Below are 22,238 nucleotides of genomic sequence, written 5' to 3'. Positions count from 1 at the left end.
GTCTTCTCTTCAGAAAATACATGACCACACAAAGATTTTCATACAGTTTCATTGGATTGGCAAACACTAGCCCAAGCCCACCCCGTCCCTGACCAGGTTAGGAATCCCTAAGGTGAGTAATAGGAAGCAGTGAATGGTGGGTAATGCGTTATGTCTTTTTGTTCTTTTTCTTTTTAGTTTTAGAAATGATTATTACGTAGTAAAGCACACAGATCTGAAGTATACAGCTTGATTCATTTTATGTATATAAAAGTACACAGATAACTGCAAGTAACCAAGTAAACCACTACCCATGTCGAGATATAGAATATTTCTAGCATCCCAGCAGGCTCTTTCTTGGCCTTCCCCTCAAAGATAACCAGTATTTTGACTTCTGTTGCCATAGATGCGTTTTGCCTGTCTTGGACATCATACCTGGAATCATAGTCTTATTTTACCGAACTTTATTTTACCCAGCTTTTGTCTGAGATTCATCCGTGTTATTAGATATAGTGGAAGTCCCTCCTTTTCCACTGCATTATCTATTTTTAAGAGATTACTTTTACCGCAATACGAAGACTAGATTGGGAGAACCCAAACTGCAGTCAGGATGTCTGGATAGGATGAAGAGGAAAGAGCAGATCTGGTTAGGAGGGTTCTGATCTAGAATTCTGCTGGTTGTTTGATAATAGAGGATGGGAAAAGAGAGGTCGCTTTTCTAGCTTGTAAATAATAGAACGTTTGCAAGGAGAGGGTTATTAGGTCACCTTTGAGACCTTGAACATTCGATGCCTGTGAATTTTTGCAGGTCCAGATGAATTTGGTAGAAAGGTCAGAACTAAAGATGAAAACTTTGAGCATCAACAGCTTATAATGGAATCTGAAGCACAGGGAATGAATGTGATTGCCTAGGATTGGAGGTTAGAGGAGAACACAGCTGTGAAGATGCAGGTTTAAGGAGCAGTCAAGAGAAGAGGTTCTGGGCTTCCCTGGTGGCACAGTGGTTGAGAGTCCGCCTGCCGATGCAGGGGACACGGGTTCGTGCCCGTGAGGGGACACGGGTTCGTGCCGCGAAGCGGCTGGGCCCGTGAGCCATGTCCGCTGAGCCTGCGCGTCCGGAGCCGGTGCTGCACAACGGGAGAGGCCACAACAGTGAGAGGCCCGCGTACCGCAAAAAAAAAAAAGGGTTCTGACCGTGGAGACTTAGAGAAATAGGAGGGGCACTGGGCGGAAGGGTCAGCAAGGAAGCCGAGCCAAGGGCAGGGTGTGCGTCACGAAGGCGTGAAATTTGGGAGGAGGCTTTGTGAGGTGTTCTGTAGCACCTCTCCTCTCCCACTCCTCCTGTATGTTTATGTTCTGTCCGTATACGTGCCTGTCGTCCACACTGAACTGTGAGTTCTCAGAGGGAAGGTGCTTTGTTCTTTCCCCTACTCATTACTTTCCAATATCTAGCAGAGTCAATCTTTTACCTGGAAGTGCTCATGGAATGTCCAGGTTGCACTTATTTCTAAGACAGTCCTGAATTGGATGCCCTTCCCTGATGAACACCTGAGTCTCCTGGGGTGGGAGGGTCTCTTGTTGAGGGAGCTTGGGCCCAGGCACAGAGCTGGTTTCAAAGCCCGGGCTCTGCAGAGCCCGAGGGGCAGCGAGCAGCGGCGCTCTGGGAACGCCCTCCTCTTCAGCAAGCTGGGAGGCTCCTTCAGTTACATAAGATGTGTGTGTTCTGGCAGGGAAGAGCTGCCTGAGTGAGTGGTTAGCAAAAATGATTTGTGTGGAGTTATTTTGAGACCCTACAGGAGGGAATGGCAGCCAAACCCTGCAGTATTTTAAACCGCATCACTCATCTACAAAGATGAATCCATTACAGAGTCTCAGCCAGAACACTGGTAACAGGGAGCTAAGAATCTTCAGGGTCCTGGCAGATGATAAATGCCAGTTCTCCCGGTCCACACAGGTGAATGCAGTGCTTTAGACCGGACTCAGTGCCTCCAGGTTCTCCCGCACGTACTCCTCCGTCCTGTCTGCCCTGAGGGCTGGAAGTGGCCGTGCAGGTTTCCTTCTGTGGCGTTGGCCTGGGTCACGGGGCAGCAGCAGTTTGATTATGCTCTCATTCGCTGTATAGGATGCAAATGGACTTTTTAGTAGAGGAGGGAGCCCCCTTTCTGTGGCCCCCAAACACATCATTTAGCGACTGGGCTCCTTTTGGTTCCAGGCTGGCCAGGAGAAATCCCTCCTTCCCCTTCCAAAGCATTCACCTTTCTCCTGACTTAAGTGTGAACAGCTGTCGAAGGGTGGGTCAATTACAGAATATAGAATTTTCCCGTTTAGCGACATTAGCAGAGACAGCCTCCATCTGAAGCACTTCTCTTGTCTTTGTTTCCTCTTGGCTGTTACGCTGTGAAATTGCCTCCTTGCTCCTGCACCCTCTTGCTGACAGCTGTCCTCTTTGCCATTCAGGAGCCAGCACCTCCCTACGATGGCTGACTGAGATGGAAAAGGCCTTCTCCCTTTTTCTCCCTGGGTCCACAGTTGTGTAGCCGGAGAGTTCCATGTGCTGGGACATCTGATTGCCTTCTGACCCCGAGGGATCCATCTGGGCTAGATGTGTTTTAGACACTTGCTAGGCTGTGGAGGGAGGGTCCAGAGAGAAAGAAAGAACCCTATCCACGACTGTCCATCTTGTTATATATATTTTAGAGAACAATTATTTAATGACACAAACTATGGAAACTGAAAAATCGTTACATAAAACAGGCAACCACGTGGGTATACAGCTTTTCAGAGCCCCCCAGATTCCTTACAGGAATGTGTCCTCTGGCATTTATTTGAAACGTAGGGGCCTTGTAACAAGCTTCTTATACCCCAGCACTGGTCCTACTAGGCAGACGTGGAAGGGGGCACACTTGAGGAGAAGCACTGCTCACGCTTGTGCGTGTGAGAGAGAGAGAGAGATGGCTTCCCTGCCACTTGCACCCCAGAGGAGCCGCTGTCCATGGTCTAAAAGGCTTCAGCTGATGACATTTCTCTCTGGTGGTGATACTGGACAAGGCTGGCCTGAAGGGGCGTGGGGCTGGGATACGGTAAAGCGTGAACTTGGAGCAGAAGGAAGTGAGAAGACACAAACAAGCCAGCATCGAAAGTTTTCAGGATGATAAAAGGGAACCTGCAGGCAGCCTAGGGCTCGGGAAGACACGTCCAGGGCATGAGGCGGCAGAAGTGCGGCTCATTGTTCCTTTGTCCCTGGAATGAAGCTTGATTCTCCTGTATGCTCTGCCAGGGAATCCACCTGTTCCTGTCTCTGGCCTCTGCCCCTTCAGGCACTCTCGCTGCGTGTCCGTGCCCGTCAGTAGGTGGGTGCAGCCCTGGTGTCACTTCCCCACAAATAGCAGTTTCTGATTTGCGTCATTACGGCCACTGCGGTCTCCTGAGCGCCTCCTTCCTCTGCTCTTCAGTCCGCCTCCCCCCACTCCCCTCTTCCCGCCCTCTTTCCTTGAATGTGTGAACACATGCAAGTGTGAGCACGTGCACACACCCCGCCGTGGTTGTCACAGCACCCGGAATCGCCATCAGGCAACGCGCTTCATTGCGAGCTGTGTTTGGGGAGTTGACGGTCCCCACCATCCCTCAACACACCACTGCCACTTCCTCACCAGTCGCACCCTTATCAGAAATCACAATTTGAGGTGAGCGTCTCGTCCGGGGGCTTATGCCTCATGCCGTCCTTCACCTGTGAGTAATGAGCCCACTGGGGCAGCTTTCCTGTCCCTTGAAGACGGGCCCAGCCTGAAGGACAGGTTAATATCTCCCATTCGCTGCAAAGAATCAGGCAGCTTGTCTGTCAGGTCCCTGATTTTCTCCCTCCCTGTCCTCCCTTCTCTCCTGCTTTTCAAATGAAGCTTTTCAAATGAACCCGGCGTCACAGTTCAAATCCTGGTGCTCCGGTGCCCTGTTGCCACACTGTGACAGGAGCTAAAAAGCCTCAATTAAGTGCGAGCCGTGCTTTCACTGTCCCACTGGCCACAGTAACGACTGAAATCATCCTTTCTTCAGGACTGCATCAGTGGAAGGCAAAGGACACAGAAATCCTTTTCTTTCCCTCAGGTCTCCCAAACAGGGAAGATAACCACTTCAATAGAACAATCTTTCCCTGAATTCTGCAAAGTGGACTCTAGGCAGTGGTTTGGATTTGCTTCCTTTTTATCCCCAGTAGCCCTGTGCATGAGAGAAGGAAATGAATAGACTGCTTATCACCACACCACCGGGGTCTCCAAGACAGAGTGGAAGCTGGCTGGAATGGAGGCCATGACGGCCTCCGCCTTCCTCAGGATGGGCTCCACCTCTCCCCACAGTCCCTCGAGGGCTCCCATGTACCGGGGGTTCTTCCTGCGCGGGGGGAGCTGTCTCTTGCTGCAGCCTCCTGCCTGGAGGAAAAGTCTAACACTGCCTGGTCCCAGGGAGACGGGGCTGGTACACAGTCTCTGCGCACTCCTCCCTGATCAGTCCAACTCAGGCAGCAAATTTCCCCTCCAAAGGTGCCTCTCTCCTCAGCGTGTAGGAAGGGTTGCTCCCTGGTGAATGAGCCCCGCCACCACAGCAGACGTTTAATTAAGTCGACTAGAAAGGTGTTTCCTATCGGAAGATGCCCTTCACATTATCTAGGCTTAAGGAAGAAAAGCAGGAGAATGGTAGGAAATCAAAACCCACGTCTTGTGTGGGTGTTCAGTCTGGAGAAAATAAGTCATGAGGATGAGAGGAAAGAGATGTTGTACTGTCTTCAGATATTTGAAGGGCTGTCAAGTGGGTGATGGATGTTTTATGTGATCCCAAGGAACTGGACCAGATTTTAGAAGGCCTAGAGGGTCAGGTTGTGATTTCTGATTTTATATGGTAAACTCTTGGAAGCCACTGAAGGGTTTTGAGCAGAATACTGAGCTTTAGGAAAATTAATCAGGCAGGAAGAATCAGGATAGGGGAAAATGGAGGGCAGGTAGGTGGATCAGAGGATTCTTGGCCAGAAGTGACAGGAGCTTGAACAAGCAGAGTTAGGTTGAGGGTTGAGAGGATTCCATGGATCATGTAAACAACGATGGAGGTGGAATTAATGGAATCGATAAGATGTAGCAATCATTAGGTTATGTGGATAAAGTAGGGGCAAATCAAAGATAAGGGAGATTGTTAGACTGAGGGGTTGCTAGTACTGCAATCAGAATAGGGGACAAGGAAAGGAGCAGAGGCGATTTAGCAAGACGATAAGTTTGTTGAGTTTGAGGTATTGGCAGGACGGTCAAGGGGGAGATATCTGTCAGACACTTGGGGATTGGGTCTAGAGCTTAGAGGACAGTTCAGGCTTACATGTCTGTAGGTTCTGGGTGATCACAGTGATGGAGAACATGGAAATGGATGGACTTTCCAAGGAAGGGTGCAGCGAGTGAAAAGAAAGAGGCCCAAGACATAACTGAGGGCAACAGCAGGAGACAAGACAAACAGCCCAGAGAGAGGACCCCAGTAGAGGGGAGGAAAGAATTTCACTACAGGGTTGGGGCACAGTGCCGCGCGCCATATAGAGATGGAGTAGGACCCCTGCTGAGAAGAGGTGATGAGATTTGTCAGTGAGGAGGTTACTTTTCCAAGTAGAGTAGAAAGATAAAGTCTGAGTAGCAGCAAGAAGTATGATAGTGAAAGTCTGTTGTCACGGAGCGGAAGGAAGCAGTTGTGGTGAGAAACAGAGAAGGGCAACTCCGGAAATTTCAAAGTTTTGAATGGGGTCTGTGGGAGTAGAGTGGGAATAAAGGGGGCAGATGGCAAGTACAGGAGAGATGACGTTCCTAGAACGGGGTGCAGGAGAGCCAGCGTGCGGGCACACACCCGTGCTTGACGTTGGCTGCCTCAGCTTCCCTTGAGCCACATTTGCTTGCTTTTCACCTTCTCAGCTACATGACCGTGGGCTTTTTTAGTATCTTTATTATTATTATTATGCTATTACCTGTACTGATCTTCTGGTTCTGGGAAGTTAAACTCTGTCTTGCCTGAACTTTTTTTTTTATATATAACTTTTTTAAGGGGGGTTGTTTTGGTTTCTTTTCAGTTTATTTTGGCCGCATTGGGTCTTCGTAGCTGCGCGCGGGCTTCCTCTAGTTGTGGCGAGTGGCAGCTGCTTTTCATTGCGGTGCGCGGGCTTCTCCTTGTGGGGGCTTCTCTCGTTGTGGAGTACGGGCTCTAGGCGCGCGGGCATCAGTAGTTGTGGCACACAGGCTTAGTAGTTGTGGCTTACGGGCTCTAGAGTGCAGGCTCAGTAGTTGTAGTGCACAGGCTTAGCTGCTCCGCGGCATGTGGGAACATCCCAGACCAGGGCTCGAACCCATGTCCCCCGCATTGGCAGGCGGTTTCTTAACCACTGCGCCACCAGGGAAGGCCTGAACTTTTTTTTACCCAGCTTACAACATGCTTTAGAGCAAGAGTCGGCAAACTTCTTCTCTAAAGGGCCAGAGAGTAAATAGACACTGAAGTTTGAATTTCATACAGTTTTTCACAGGTCACAGAATATTTCTTTTTCAACCATTCAGAAATGTAAAAGCTGTTCTTAACTCATAGGTTGTACAAGAACAGGCAGTGGGTTAGATTTAGTCCTCAGGAAGTGGTCTGCTGACCCCTTTTTTATGGTGCTAACCAAAAAAGGTGAAGGCCAGTCTTCATCCACAGCCCAGAATTCAAGCTACTTATCAGGATAGGATGTATTTCTATATCTAAGATCAGCCTGTGGTCTTAAAGAACCTTGGCTCTTCAGAATTCCTCTCCTTTTTGGCTTGTTTTCATTTATTTCTTTAAGCATAAAGGTAGTGAGGTAGAAGGCTCTTCCTAAGAGCTGCTGAGCTCTCAGATTTTTATTCATCATCCTTGCTTTGGGGGGTGTTAGTATTCCTGACGGTAGCTGGGTTTTCTCTTCTGCAGTTCCACTGGCTGAGCATACTAATCTCTAGACACTGGGATTTCACTTGCCTCAGGAGAAGAATCTCAGAGAAATTTTCTATGAGTGGAAAGCTCAGCAAAGGCAGTGGTTTGGAAGTGTACTCCACACATCTCAGAACCATTTTGTTCAAATAACAACACAGCTTGGGTTAGAAAAAGTCACTCTAAATTTATGCCTGCCAGGTGTGTGGCAGGATACCTTCTGGAAGCTGGTAGTCGGAGGATCCACATGCAGGTTTCCTGTGGCTTTCTCCCTACCCCCAGAGCTGTCCTCTACCAGCCTGGACAGGAGATTCAAATTGCTCTCTTTATCCATGAACATGGAATTTAAAAGACCAAGACTGGGATTTGGGGGTACCGAAAATGACATTTATTTTTATAAATCTAAGTTTCATTTGATTCAGAGATAAAGTTACATGTTTAAAATAAGTCAGAAAAAGCAAAAGTTGAGGTTCTCATAGAAACCAACTCCCCCTCGCTGCTCAGACATGGCTTTGCGCTTGTTAGGTGCTGTCTCCATGGTGCCACAGTGTTACGTAAGAGCTTGAGCCGTGTAGCTCTCTTGTCGCCGGGAAGACCACTGTGGGCCTAGCTCTTGACCTCAGACGCTTTGTTTTCTATGTAATGAGGCTATGAGGTGGCCGTTTTGATATGGATAATTAGGAGAAACTCAATGGAAAACATTTTTAGAGGGCACAGTTGTTTCATTCTGCTCCTAGTTGGTGGTGATATTATTGCAGCTGCTGCTTACAGCAAACCCCCAAATGAACGTGTGTATCGGGAAGCTGACAGCCTGCCATCTCCAACCTCCCCTTCACAAACACACCCCCAGAGAAAGCCTGGCTGGCTTATTTATGGCCATGCGCTTGGGATGTCATGGGAAGGGAACGGCCTTGTTCATCAGTCAAGAGTTTTTTCTCCCTTTAAAAATCATTGTTTTCAGATCTTGCTCTGCAGTGGGGAGAATCATAAAAGGTTATTCTGATGCTGGCCCGATTGTTATCTGCCACACCAGCTCCCCCTGAAAGAGCTCTTCTCCCTTTGGGGAATGATTCTTCGGTGTCTAAAGCCAAAGATAAATCAAGTTGGATGAAGCCAGTTCTGCACACTGCCTGTCTTGCCAGACTGAGAGCCAGCAATCCAGTGTGAGGCCTCTAAGCCATCCCTTCCTCGTCTCCTTCTCAGACAGCGGTCAGTGATTTAGCATCTAACACTCACTCTCCTTAAAGTCCCAGAAGTAAGAGTTAGTAGATTTCCTCATGAACTCTCCAAGCATTAACTAGTATGCATACGGGAACTCAAAAGAGGACATTGTTATCACAGGTTTGCTGCATCTGGTTTTGCTGGGGTTTTCTCCTCTCTGGTGTTTGTGCAGCACACAGTTACTGAGTGTCTCCTTGCTGTGGCTCCAGAGAGAGCTAGCATACCCCTCACCTCAAATAACTGCAGGACGGGATCCACCACTGGCAGGCTGATAACTAGAGATGAGACTCGAGACGCCACCCCTCCCCTAGCGGTCACACCATTGTGACTTGTGCCGGAGAAACTTGTCCCTCCCTTCCGTAGATGCCTCCCTCCTTCCCTCCCTTTCCTCAAAGGGAGCCGAAATTCCCGTCACATTGTGGAGAATGGATCTCATTGCTCCTGTCCCCAATTAACTTCGGTTTCTGGTCTTTCAACAGATGCATCAAACATTAGCAAATCAGGGCAACCTAATAAAAGTCTCCCCCAAACAACTGGAACTGTGAAGTAAAAACAGCTTCAGTCTCGGCTTTTGCCCAGTTCCGACTCCCCTGACTACCATTACCTGAGGAGTTTGATCCCTTTAATTAGGATTCCTTCATTCTTCTTTTCTCCCTTTATTCTCGTCACTGAAAGAGCCTCAGCAGTGACATGTTCCAAAATTGGCCCAGAAGATGCTGCCTCCCCCGAGGTAACAAAATAGCGGTTTAGAGAACAAGGGAGAGAATAAAGAATCTGAGACAATGCAAAATCCTAGTTTCATTTCTGACCCTTTCAGTACAAACCGAGGCCTTGTATCGTGTAGAACTAACTCTTGGGAACCCACTGGTCTACCGTTTGCCTTGCTGTTTGGCCATCTTGGGAACGTGAAAATATAGGACCAGCTGGTCCAAGGTGGGACGGTTTGCCATTTTCAATTGTTAACTGACTCACTGACGACATTTGCAACTTGAGACCTCCAATGATTTCTGCTTTAAAGCTTACGAGAGGACTGAGAGCAAGCTTTTTTGGTACACGAGATGTATTACATTTCTCAGCTCCAACAATGTACAGTGGTTTGGCTTTGCATGTAGATTCAGGTGATAACCACATCGCTTAAGATTAGGCGGGTGGCCTGTCTGCCTCTGCCTTCTGTGCCGATGGCTTAAGAGTTCTGGATTCTGTTCTTGGTGCTTAGGGCAAGAGTAGAAAAGGAAGAACATGGCACTTTTCTTGGACTACATATGGAGTTCAATGTCTAACTCCCTGTGCGAAGTGGGTTTTTTTTTTTTTGCGGTACACGGGCCTCCCACTGTTGTGGCCTCTCCCATTGCGGAGCACAGGCTCCAGACACGCAGGCTCAGCGGCCATGGCTCACGGGCCCAGCCGCTCCGCGGCATGTGGGATCTTCCCGGACCGGGGCACGAACCCATGTCCCCTGCATCGGCAGGCGGACTCTCAACCACTGCGCCACCAGGGAAGCCCCGATGTGGGGTTTTTTTAATTTTGTTTTTCACTGGGGGGAAGGATGGCAGGGGAAAGTATAGAAGTGGAACTCATTGAATGCGAGGGTAGAAATCTCTGCTGAGAGTCTGTGAGGTATAAGTTGGCCAGCCGCAGCAGCAGGAACTCAGGCAGAGGTATTGGAGTGCAGTCAGTGTGACAGGAAGCTTATTTTGGTGTTCTTTCTGTGCCTCGCCTTGTCCTTGACGTTTACTCCAGGGGACTGTTCATGTAGAAAGAAGGGAGAGGTGTCCGTGGTTTCCTGTCTGGGAAATGTACAGCATTTCATAGCATGCTTACCCAGGGTCTTAGAGACCGGGGATGAAGATGCTCCGTGACATGAGAGTCTAGTCCTCTGTCCCTTTCCCTGCTGTCTGTCCCCCAGCTCTACTTAGCTCCACTTTATCCGCTAGCCAGGTATGTGCTGTGTGCTAGCCGATAAAGCCTGTGTTTGTTCTGAAAGCCCCACCAGAACGGCCGTTTTGTCTCCGCTATGGTTTGATCAACAAAATTTGTTAAAATTTCAGGGAGCAGTATTTAAAGCAGAGGTATTTTGACTTGAATATTACTTAAGAAGTCTCTCCCTAAATATAGGAAGTAAAACCATAGCCCCCCGGTCTGGGCTGCTTTCACAGAAGCAGAGGGATGGGCTTTGTGGCCACCTTTCGGCTTTAGGATCGAATAATTGCCTTTTCATTTCCGTTGGGAAACTTACTGATGACCCCGTAGTCATCCCTACACTAAGGTTTTCCGGTATTTCGTCCAGATTTTCTTTCCCCTAATAATTGCACCCCCTGTTTTTAGGCTAAGCATTTTCCCTCCTTTTTGTGTTTACACCTTTCAAATACTTGCAGATTGTTATCGTGTCACCCTCTTGGTCACCGCTCAGCCGAGCTGTACAGATTTAAGCACCTTTAACTGGCCTTTCCAGGCAGGCCTGCCCACCCCTGAGTCATCTCTCTGAGTGCGCTCCGAGCATGGCCGCCTGGAGCCGAACATGGGGTCACGGGTGGGAATTGTTTTCCTCCTTTGTCGAGTTGGAAACTGAACATAGCTGCGGTGCAGCAGCCTCAGGTCTCGCTCACACTGCTGGTCGGTGCTGCCCATGTCCCCTGTGTATTTGAGTTGCGTTTCCCAAATGTGCTGATTCAAAGACCCGTGGGGCAAAGGGTGTAGCTGTGCTTTCTTTTTCGTCCTTGAAGTGTTGTGTCACCATGGGGAAGTGGGATGTGTGTATAGGAATTCTGTCAGCCCCCTCTCCTGGTATTTGCATAAGGTCTATGATCCTGACTGTTCATGAGCCATTTCCTTCTCTGTGTATGGACTTCTGTCCCAGAAGTATTTTTCACGGATGTTCATTCAACATTGATTGAGGATCTATAGTGCCACTGTGTGCTAGGCAGTGTGTCAGATGCTAGAAAGATCTGAATAAGATACAGTACCCACCCTAAGAAGCAATTTAGTTTTAGTTTAATTTGGGTTGGAAATGCCAGATTCTCACATAGGCTTGCTCATGGTAGCAATGAGAGGAGAGAGCAGATTTATGGGAACATCCATGAAATTCTTAAACAGCATGCAAGGTGAGGTCAGATCTCCCAGATCCCGGAACACAGAGGGCGGTCGTGGGTCTGGTGGTTCCAGGACCTCGCTGCAGGTCTCTGGCGTTAGTGCTCCAGTGCTGATGCAGCATGCTCCCCTCCTTCCTCCTCTTCCTCACGGGCTGATGTTCTGCATGCTGCCCACTTCAGATTCCAGAAAGAATCTCTCTCACCTGTCACCTTTCATTTCTCTTTACACAGAGCTTTTTTTTCCCCCTCTGCCAGCCTGCTATAAATTGACTATCCTTGAATCAAGTGCAGTAGCAACTCTCCCCTCCCTCCCTCCCTCCCTCCCTCATTTCTCACCTTCTGCTCTGACCTCCATCCCCAACTTCTGGTTGGGGGAGAGGACAGAAGCCAGGGTCATGTGCTGGAAGACAGCTGCCTGAGGCTGACACTTAGCAAGGGACATGGCAGTGGCGAGCCCATGATTGGCTTGTCTGGTGCATCCTCCCAATGCATCCACCTGCCATAATCCAGTTATGTGTTATTTCTTAACATTCTTCACCCTACAGACTGAATGGTAAATTCCATCACCAGTAGCATACTTCATACGATGGCAAGGGAAAATAATATTGTCATGATGCTAATTAAGCTTCACTAAGACAAAGCCAGTCTTTTTCATCATTGAGTTTTCACCTCCCAACCCAGTGCCTAGCCCAGAGTAGGCACTGATGCGTATTTGTGAAACGGGGGGAGGGAAGGTCTGCCGAGGGAACTCGCCAAGTATCTGAAGTAGGCAGAGGGCGAAGGTGAGGTCTGCGTGCGTCCTCTGCCCTTGCCTCCATAATGTCCGACGTAGTAACGAGCACACAGTGGACAAGCAATAATCACCCTCAACCTATCCTTCTAGTTGGTTACTGTTTCCACTAGAGTTCTGTTTCCTGCTGTGAATGCCTGGTCTCTTGTTTGCTGGGCTAAGTGCCACTGGGAAGCTGTCCCTTCTAGCGGAGGCAGATTTGCCATACTTGCCATACTTCCCTTTCACTCCCAGTAAAAAAAAAAAAAAAAAAGCCACCATGCTTTGAGCCCAGCTTGATTATCATAAAGCTCAGCATACAGTGTAAAATATTCAGAACGATGCACGAATCTCTCACATGGCCATCAATAGAATCTTATACAGCCATTATCGGATCATTAACAAGAATTTGTACTTCTCGTTCCACAGCTGACTGACCGAAGTGTTTGTGTTAATTGACCTAGTTAGTCAATGTCTCTAAATGTATAATTTCTTTTTAATAGAATGCTCTTATAGCCCAGCATTTTACATTTGAAAGGAGGCACCCTATACTCAGGGAGTCAAGCCTTGGACGGGAAATCTCAAAAGGGCATAACCCAGATTGTAGGATTTTCTGGCCAGGGGAGAATTTGGAGTTTCTTCATTTTACAGACAGAGACCTTGGGGCTTGGAGAGGTTTTATACTTTGTCAGTGGCAGAGTAGAAGCCAGAAATGATGTGCTGATAGCTAGTGATGAATTTTCTCTTTCTAAACTGTACAAGATGAGGCAAATCCTCTTTCTGTTTTGTTTTTAAGTAATCTTGGTCAGCCATCATATCCCAGAAAGCATAGAAAAGGTGTGAGGAATGATGGGTTTTTCCCTACAGGCAGGTCTGTCTGTCAGGCTTTAAAGAGGTCAGGGAGCCTCCGGAGCAGGGGCAGGTGTGTCTGGCCTACCTCTCCGGCATCTGCCCTTGGCGGAAGTCAGCTGCACCTGCCCCGGGGGGGGGGGTCTCTCTCTCCATTCTGCCCCCTCCCCGACCCCATGGTAGGGAAGGAAATGTTCAAGAATGTTGGGGAACTTTTTTTGTTTTTTAAACAAAATGTTTGTGGTATATGAATGGCTTGCCCGTGTCAGGGGTGAGCTTGGCGGTTGACCTGCACCTGTGGTGTTGGGAGCGTAGCAGACTCAATGTGCCCTCGTCAGGACCTCATCGGGAAAGACAGCGGTTGGTGGTGACGTGTGTGATTCAGAACCGCGGGCTCTTCCTGGCCTGGCTGTGGAGGGCTCCTGGAACCTGGTGACACCTCGCTTCCTCCTCACCGTCTCGGGCGCTCACCTTTGCCGCCGGTGAGCCTGCCCAGCTCTGCCTCTGCAGTTGCTTTCAGAGACCCCAGCTTTCTTTCCCGTGACGTGCTTTCTTTAACCTTTTCTAAGTCTGTTGTATCGGTAACAAAGCGGCACAGCCAGCCCAGCACTGCAGTGGCCTTTGAGTCAAGGTGCAGCGTGAACGGTGTTTCCTTACTGGCCAGGCTCTTGGAAAGGGAGGGCTCGGCGGGCCTCTTCTTGCTGATGGTGCATGGCCTTCCCCTGCTTTCAACAGCTGTGTCTGTCTTTCCAGCTTTACGATGTTACCTTGTTTGACTTGCTCCCTGTTAGTGGACAGCATATTTCTCGCCCTGTCCCTTGATCCCTTGGGACACAAAAGCCAAGTCCCGAAGCTGGTGAGTAAGCACTCGGTGTAGACTTTGACCTCTTCAGGAGGGCCGTCAGGGCCACCCGGCGTTCTGTCTTCACACCCCAGTCTTCTCCCGGGGTTCACCAAGCCGTGGGCCTTGCCCCACCAGAGGTCTTCAGTTAATTCAGTGTCATAACCGTATTTTTTTCATTAATGAAACAGAGAAGACAGCGTGTCACATGTAGTCACGATTGACCACTGCTCTGTGGAAACTTTGCTGTATATGTGTCCATACCCATATTTAAGTGTGGGGTGGGGTCATAATCAACGTTAAAAGTTTGAAAAACACTCGTCTACACAGTCCATCTACAGAAGTACCTTGGCTCATAGGTTTCTAACACTCAGATATCCAATATTATAAAAACCCTTCCCCCTATCCTGGCCCCAGCTGCGAGCCCTGGTCTGCTAATAGATTCCATCTTGCCCACACACTCCCTGTTTTGGGATCCCGTCTAGGGCCGGAACCTAGGGGTTCGCTGACCTCTGTGCTCCGGTCCTACAGTGCCTGCACCTCTGCTATGGTGATGACCCGGTACCGAGAGCCCGTCTACCGTTACATGTAAACCCCAGCTGTGTCTCCACTCACCTGCCCGACAAGAAATCGAGTCCCCAGGCCCTGCACTCCTACCTTGTCTAACACCCTCTGGGGACAGCAGTACTCAACTCCAAAACTGGGTTTTTGCTCAATAGCTTTAGCACCTGGCAATCTAGGGTTCAGATTGGCCACTTAGTAGCTTGGTGATTTGGGTCCTTATGTCAGTTCATAGATAGTCAAGGATGCTCAGTAAATACTCATTTTTCCCGCTCTTTGTTCTCCTAGCGCTTACACCTGGGTTTAGCTGGGTTTCACTGTTCGATACCTGCTCCCACTGGATCTATTTTTAAGGTACAACCTCTCTCTATCCTAGTAAGTAGTGTCGACTACGCCATCCCTGACCCTGAGCTGAGATGTGACATTGAGACAGGTTTTGACTGGGAAGGGGTTACTTCAGAGGAGACAGGTCCAAGAGAGGGAAGAGTCAGCCCAGCAGAAAGGGAAGTAAACGATAAAAGCAGAGATGGTATTCTTGTTCTCAAGTAAATTTTCTGTTCGCTTTCCTTTCTCTTACCTACCTGCCTGACAGGAATTGATGTGCTTGGATGTGTTTACTTTTTCCACTTAAAGGGCAGGGGAACATCCTGGTTCAGCTTTCTCCTCTTGAAGAGCTGCAGCCCAGCTCCTGGCAAATAGAGGGACAGTGGAGCGTAGGCCCTCCTTCGCCTCTGGGTCCACATGCAGTTGTTGGTGTTTGGTCACCACGGGCCCATGTGTTTCTCTCCAGGAACGTGATCTGAATCCATTTCAGCGTGATGTTTCAACTCCCTGGGCTCACGGGGCCATCTTGCTTCTCAGTTTAATCAGTTGGTGGTCTCCCAGGATTCAGAGAGGGCTGCTGGGGTCTCTTGCTCTCTTGAGACCTCCGAATACCAAGACAGCTACAGGAATAGAGTGGGGACATCTCCTCAGCTAGGGAGACTCTTTGGGTCCTTTCAGTGACACAGCAGTCCCACCAACAGCACCCCAGTTCTGCCCCATCCAAGAGTCAGACACAAACTGAACACTTGTTGTCGCGTTACTCTTGTTTCCTCAACAGTGCTTTACCTATGGTTATGTGACCAGAAGTTTCAGTGGAATTGTTTATTTTCCTTTCTGACAATTATAATTTTTGCTTAGTTCACAGATACAGAATGAAAAATGTTTTTGGCTATTAATGTTGTAAGAATCATGGCTGTCTTTCATTTTACTTGTTCCCCCATCTCTCCTTTCAAGGTTAATCTCAGGCTTTTTGGTTCTGTGAGTTTGTTGATGTCTTTTTCAAAAATCAGTTCCACTTCTCCCTCAGAGCCTGGCACTGAAGTGCCGGGAGAGAGTGAGGCGGCCCTGGTGCTCTTGCCCAGGTGACACTCGCGTAGGACTTTCACCATCCCCGTCTTCATGCGAGCGGGAGAGTGGTCCTGGCACCAGCTCCAGCTGCTCTCCTGCTGCAGTTTCTCTCCTTGTGCCGTGCTCCCCGTCCAGTGTTCTGTTTGATGTCGTGTGTTCCTTTTTTGAGGCTTGGAGAGAAAGCTCTGTTCTTGAGCTTCTGAAAGACCAGGGTATAAACTATCACCTCTCCTCTGAGCTCCATGACCTTGAATCTGTGCTGTGGCCAGAAACATGAGCAGCCACCTGGCTTCATCCGTAAGGGATGTACCTTCTGTCCCGGCAGTGGTGGCCCCTCTTCTCCCAAAGGCTCCCAGCAGGTGTCTGCAGTAGCCTAGCTGCCCTGCTGCCGCGCCTCCCTGTGCCAAATCTTTTGTAACTTCACCGGAGGCTGTTTGTAAATAAGAGGTAACACCTTGCAGTCCTGCCTTATTGCCGGCAGTTACTTAGAGACACGAGCACTAAGTGCACATCCCTCCTCACCCACCCCCCCATATTTTGATTCTTTTCTTTTCCTATGTCTCTAGCCTAGTTCAAGTTTTGGCTTTGTAAGTACAGCTGCAGTTTGAATATTTTGGAAATATTTATAAGTCTAATCCAGACATTAAAATGTGACATAGTTCATGGCCTCTCACAGGTGACCACTGTTGGTGATAAATATTTGCAAAATGAATGATTGAATCAAAGAGAAAGAAAAGGCAGTCTACATTGGTTAGGAGCACCTATATTGTATAAAATACTGTCCTTGAATAGGTAGGAGTGTGAAGGGTAAGATTTTGTCCTCAGGAATCTTACAGTCTAGTTTGCAGATTGAAAGATGTGACTGAGATTCTGAGAGTGGGTAATTGTGTCAGTGATAATAATGGTAAAATAATAAGAGCTAAAATGTATTGAACCTTTCCGTATGTTGGGCATGGTACTAAATATTTTACCTAATAATCTCCCCTAGCTCACCCAACAGCTGTGTGAAGTAGGTTTTTTACAAATAGGACAACTGAGGCTTTGAAAGGGTTCAGTAGCTTGGCCCAGGTCACAGATCCTAATAGTTACGTAGGGTGTGAATCCAGGTGTGTCTGCCTCCAGACACCTGATACTTCATCAGGATTCTGTTTTTTCTGTCTCTCCTTCTGAATGAAATACTGATGGTACTGTTGTCCCAAGTATAGCCAGAGGACAGAGGGGGAAGCTTATTTGAAGAGGAAAATGACACCAAGTTAACACTTTTGCATTGGATGTGAAAGTCAGAGAGTAAAGAGAAAATGGCTGGAATGGCTGTCAGGAGGCAGAATGGCTGGGGATATCAGTGTAATTTAGGTGAGAGAGCCATTTATTTAAGTGATGGTCCAAGCAGTGAGACTGTAGGCCCGTAAGGAGTGAACAGTCCAAGATGAGGATTCATGCCACATGTTGGGGTATGTGTGTTTCCTGCATATCTTATTTAGAACTCCCCAGATGATCTTAGTAATTCCCAGATTCTGTGACTGGGATCCCCTCTTCGCTGTTACTGCTGTGATAATGTTGGTTTTTCCCACCTCCGGCGAACTAAACGCCTCCCCTTCTACCACTGCCTCTGCCCTACCTCATGTCATGGCATTCTGATCAAATGCCTGTCTTGTTACAAGGGTCAGGGGACCATCCTTGCTGGACACCAGGCCTAGTGGACCCCTTTTCATCACAAATTCTTCTTTTCTCCTGACACAGGCATCGAATGCCCCCGAGGAGCCCGAAACCTCCCAGGCTTGGTGCAGGAGGGAGAGCCGTTCAGTGAGGAAGCAACGCTTTTCACCAAGGAGCTGGTGCTGCAGCGAGAGGTAGGGCATCTTCCAGGGGCTGCTTGGATGAGGAGGGGGAGAAAGTGGGGCTCACTCGGTCTGATGGCAGAGATCAGTCTGTCCCTTTTTCCGGTGCTCGGCCTTCCCCGGCCATGATCCATTCTGTGTCTGCCCACATCCCGTTCCTTGAGCCCTGCTTCACTGGCCAGTGGGCGTCCTGAGATGTGGGATGAACACCAGGCCGGCCCAGCCAGGATCCTAAGGCTGAGAGCTTACGGCCTTGCAGTCTCCTCCTTGGCGAATTAGCTGAGCTGCCTGCCTCCAGCTGGATCTAGAAGCTTGACTAACCCTGTCAGGGGCCAATTTTCTTTGAACGTTTATTTGTATCTTTGAGTAATTGTATTTTCTGTAGCGGGTTTTCTGACTTAATTTAATTGTATTTTTGTTTCTGCCTGTCGGGCTGGCTCTTGCAGGCAGGAGTTAGGCTGCTCAGCTGCCATGGTGCCCATCTACCTGCTAATTTTTATCAAGTCATAGTCAACAGATCCATCTGCTTTCCAGGAGTATGCCAGTCACTCATCCTGCTAGGTGGGCACAGAAAAGGAACAGTGGGGAGTGTGCTGGGCTCAGGCTTAGGATTTTAGGTCTGCCTTTTTCCTTTTTTTTTTTTTTTTAACAAACCCATAGGGTACCTCCTGCTTTCATGCAATATCATAATACACACAGTGAAAAAGATTATGGGGGTTCTAGAGGTTATCTTGCTCATGAGTCTTTGTAGGTTTTGGGGAGCAGATGTGTGGTCTTCTTTGGGTTGCCAAGTGATACAGATACCTGTTTATAAGCTTCCGCATCTCTCATTTTGATTTGAAACGCCAGTGAATATATTGGGGGGGAGTGCTTAATGCCCTTAATTGTCTCATCAGTCTCACATTCCGCTCTATTTTGTTTGTGGTCAGATGCATTTGTTTGTGAAGAAGCCATCCTTATGCATGCAAGGTGTCTTTCCCCTCCCCCCTATTTTGTGACTCCACAACATAGGTTGAATTGTTATCAGTTAAAGATAGCTTCCCACTAGAGAAGTATTTCAAGAATCCAAACACTCCTGTTGTCTGTCAGTAGCTGTTGAAAGTTTTTGACATTGCACAGGAATTAGGTCGAAGGAGCAGATATTTTAGAATTCCCCTCTGTAATATCCCCTTTGGATAATGCACTACAGAGCTGTTTCATGTTGGAATAAGCAGGTGAGTCCCTTTGTTGGTTGGTTGTGCTTCGGATGGGGGGAGGAAATCCCCTCACTGGGCTGCCTACGACATTTGTTAGTAACATCCTCGTCACTTACTCTCTAAGTCACATTTCTGTTCGTTGCTCACCATAGTCCTCTTCCTGTTGTTTCCTGTCTCCTAAAGCTTCTTTCCCTTTCTTTTTCAACTCTTGTTTCTCCAGCCACTTTTCTTCCTGATCATGTTTCTGGCCCGCTGGTGATATCCAAAAGCACAAGGGGGTCAAAGAGAATACTGACCACTGAAAGGAGTGAGTGGCCCAAAACTCTTTTACTCTCTCATGGTTATTATGACCTTACCTTTGTCTGTGTATTTGCTGATATTTGATTGTTGAAAAAGATTAAAAGTTTTCCCCATTTTCGTTGGTGCCTCTGACACGTAAGTTTGCAGATCCTTAGTCTAATCCGCAGTTGGTATTGATCTTTCCTGTCTGTAATGTCCCGATCTTTCATAGCCATGGGTTGGGGCTTCTTGATCGAGAACCTTACTACATTTTCTTAGCTGCTTGTTTGATTACTTGGGCTGACTGTTTTGAAAGGTCTTTATCCAGAGGAAAGATGGGTATGGCCTAAAGAAAGGATAACTTGAGATTCTGACTAAAGGAACCAGTTACAGCCTACTCTCCTGGGCATTTTCCTTTATATAATATATGAAAACTCTTTTCTGAACAGTGTAGGAATGAAGAGAGGGTTTTATTTGTTATAGGTTTATTCACTTACTTCTACCTGTATAGTACCTTCATTTTTATTCCAGGGGTTGTCCTGGGGTGCGTTTCTCTTTGTCATCTTCCCCCTCCAACCCCCCAAGGATCTAGAAAAGCCTGATGGGTTGGTCCTCAGATGTAGAGGTCCTTCCCACCCTTAGGAGAAGAGCCGCGGGGTTTCCTGGATGGCTGAGCAGGGGTCCGCAGCCTCACACCGCACACGGCTCTCACCTTCAGGGCAGCCTCCACTCCAGGAACTCCTCTGCGGCCAAGCTGCTGTCCTGTTGGCCAAAGTTGAATGGGTTTTCTTACCTTGTGCCTGTTCCCTTGATAATCACATTTAGCTCAGGTAATCAGGTGTTGTGAAGATGTGATTGGCCTTGATCCTGCCCCACCCCTCCTTTAAATTCTTTTTTATTATCTTATTTTGGGGCCACTATCTCTCCACCCCCTGCCTGCTTTTCCCAGTCACTGTAAATCTGCTCTCTCGTGTAGGAAAGGAATTAGTAGCACATGGATCTCATGATTTCACAGCACCTCCTGGGCCCCATGTGTGATCCCACAGAGATATGGCCATTAAGTTGGACTCCAGAACCCATAGACTGAATTGAGAAGGATGTGAAGTAGGGGAGAGACTGTGTAATGACCAGCGCCCCTAGGTCAGCCCCTGCCGGGGAGCAGACAGAAAGCTGGGGTGTGAGGTGCCTGGCCCTGAAAAGCGACTCCTTGTTTATGAGGTGGGTTGTCTTAGCTTTGGGCAGACAGAGCAGGAATTGCTGCCTGTCTGCTTCTCAGTTTGGGGTGGAGACAGACTTGTAGTTTTTCCATCCCATATCCTCATGTGGAGCCTGTACCATCAAACACGAGACTCCTCTCATTTCAGCTGGCCCCCATTATCTTGAGACCTGAGAGCCCTGCTTTCCTGAAATGTGTTTTTACGATGACACTAGTCAGGACGGAGCGCCTAACATTTCTGGCCATCACTCAGCTCATTTTCCTGAGTGTCTCCCCTGCCACCTTTCATCACCTTTCTTCTTTTTCTCCATTTTTCTCCATGGTCGTTCTCCTCAGCCATTGGTTCCTCTTGGCTTTTGTTCCTTTTCCCTGAGTCGGGAGTCTGGGAGGACTGTTCCAGGTCAGTGGTCTGGGTGTTCCGGTGGTGCTGCCAGCTTCAGATCATGAACAGTAAGCTAGACACCATGTCATTACCTGATTCTCTTTGTGACCTTGAAGGCCAAAGCAGCCAAGAAACTCTGAAAGGCCTTCAACAGTTCTTCTCAGCCTCACTCAGCTGTGTATAGCAGGGATGGGCAGACCCGGCCCACTGCCAGTTTTGTAAATAAAGCTTTATTGAAACACAGCCACACTAACCTTTTTATGTACTGTCTATGGCTCCTTTCATGTTACAACAGCAGAGTTGAGCAGTTACAACAGGATATATGGTCTGCAATGGCTAAAAATATTTAGTATCTTTTTATCAAAAATGTTTGCTGACCGTGCTGTACAGGTTTTGCCAAGTTGGGTTTAAATGGCTTGGTACAGGGCTGAAAATGAGTTTGTTCTCATGTCCCCGGCCTTTGAGGCCGGGCTACTTCTGGACCACACAACATGAGATCATTGTGTCCCATTGGACGGCATGTGCTTGGTGACGCCCCCTTTGCCAGGCACCCCCCCCTCCCCCAATACAGCTGCCTCTTTCAGGCAATTCCCTGCCACACTGCCAAGGACAGGAAGATCTGGTGTAATTTCCCAGATGGGGAACTGTGCCCGTTGCTAGCGTCTTCCCAGAAGTAGTGGTGAGAGAGAGCATTAGATAACTGGCTTAAAAGTGCAGACTCCGAGGTTTTCACACTCCAGTTATCATGTGGTCCTGGGTAAGTGATTCTTTTCTGCCTTGGCATTCCTATCTAAAACATTGATCCAGCAATCCCAAGCCATCCCCTTCCTTTTGAGGCCCTTCCTGTGAATAAAACAGTCATTTGGGATCTCTCCACACCTTCGTTTCGGAAGGCCACCTAGCCAGCCCTCGCTCACTGACCCGCTGCTGCCTCTGCAGCTCCGTTGGGAAAACCTGCGCTTTTAGAGAGGGGGGTGTAAAGTATTATTAAAGGAGATCAGCGCCGCAGTTGAACCCTCTTCACAGTTCCAGGCTGTAGGGGGTGCAGCTCCCGGGGAGGGGCTGGGGGCTCATTTCCAAGGCCTTTCTCCGTGACCCCTTTGTCCTGAGATCTCCGAAACTGCCCTTTGCTGCTGCCTGGAAAATGATGTCCTCGTGCTGGACAGTGAGCCGAAAGCTCTGGCTGCTGCCCTGACCTATTTCCCTTCTTCCTGCTGGCATCAAAAGGGAGGATGTCCCCCTGGGGAGCTCATTCTGCAGGCTGCAGTGGCCAGGGCTCAGTCCTGGATGCCCTCCCTCCCACTACCCGTGCTCTTTTAGAAACAAAAATGCATGAAAGCATTACAGGCAACTGTTGCCGTTTCAAGAGCAAGTATTTATGTTTCAGAGAAATATGGACTTAGCAGTGAATATTGGTATACATTTATGCAGGGGTTTGTGTGGGAAAGAATACTTAAATAAAAGGAAAGTGGTTCCTTCTCCTTTGTTTCAGCACCAAGTGTGCTGCATCTTGTCTGGAAAAGATAAACCGGTCTAAGCAGTTCACCACTGATGTAAACAGTGTTTTCCCCACACCCTGTCTTTGCCCAAAGCACTGTGGTATGTGCCCTCTCACCCTTCCTGCTCCTGTCTGTCTGTGCGGGCCCCTTCCCTGTCCAGGAGACGCGTGGGAGGTGGA

At 48.5% G+C, this 22,238-nt stretch overlaps 1 protein-coding gene across 1 annotated transcript in view; it reads left to right on the top strand.

The window, feature by feature from the left end:
- SND1 (staphylococcal nuclease and tudor domain containing 1) overlaps positions 1–22,238 on the top strand; it is a 417,876-nt gene that overhangs the window by 304,522 nt on the left and 91,116 nt on the right. The window contains exon 16 of the mRNA XM_060156765.1: positions 17,390–17,499. Coding sequence (XP_060012748.1) covers positions 17,390–17,499 — 110 coding nt within the window. The remainder of the gene's footprint in view (positions 1–17,389; positions 17,500–22,238) is intronic.

The sequence above is a fragment of the Lagenorhynchus albirostris genome, chromosome 8, assembly GCF_949774975.1.
Source record: "Lagenorhynchus albirostris chromosome 8, mLagAlb1.1, whole genome shotgun sequence".
Taxonomy (NCBI): domain Eukaryota; kingdom Metazoa; phylum Chordata; class Mammalia; order Artiodactyla; family Delphinidae; genus Lagenorhynchus; species Lagenorhynchus albirostris.
Note: the sequence above shows the minus strand (reverse complement) of the source record. Positions and strands in the feature narration are given on the sequence as shown.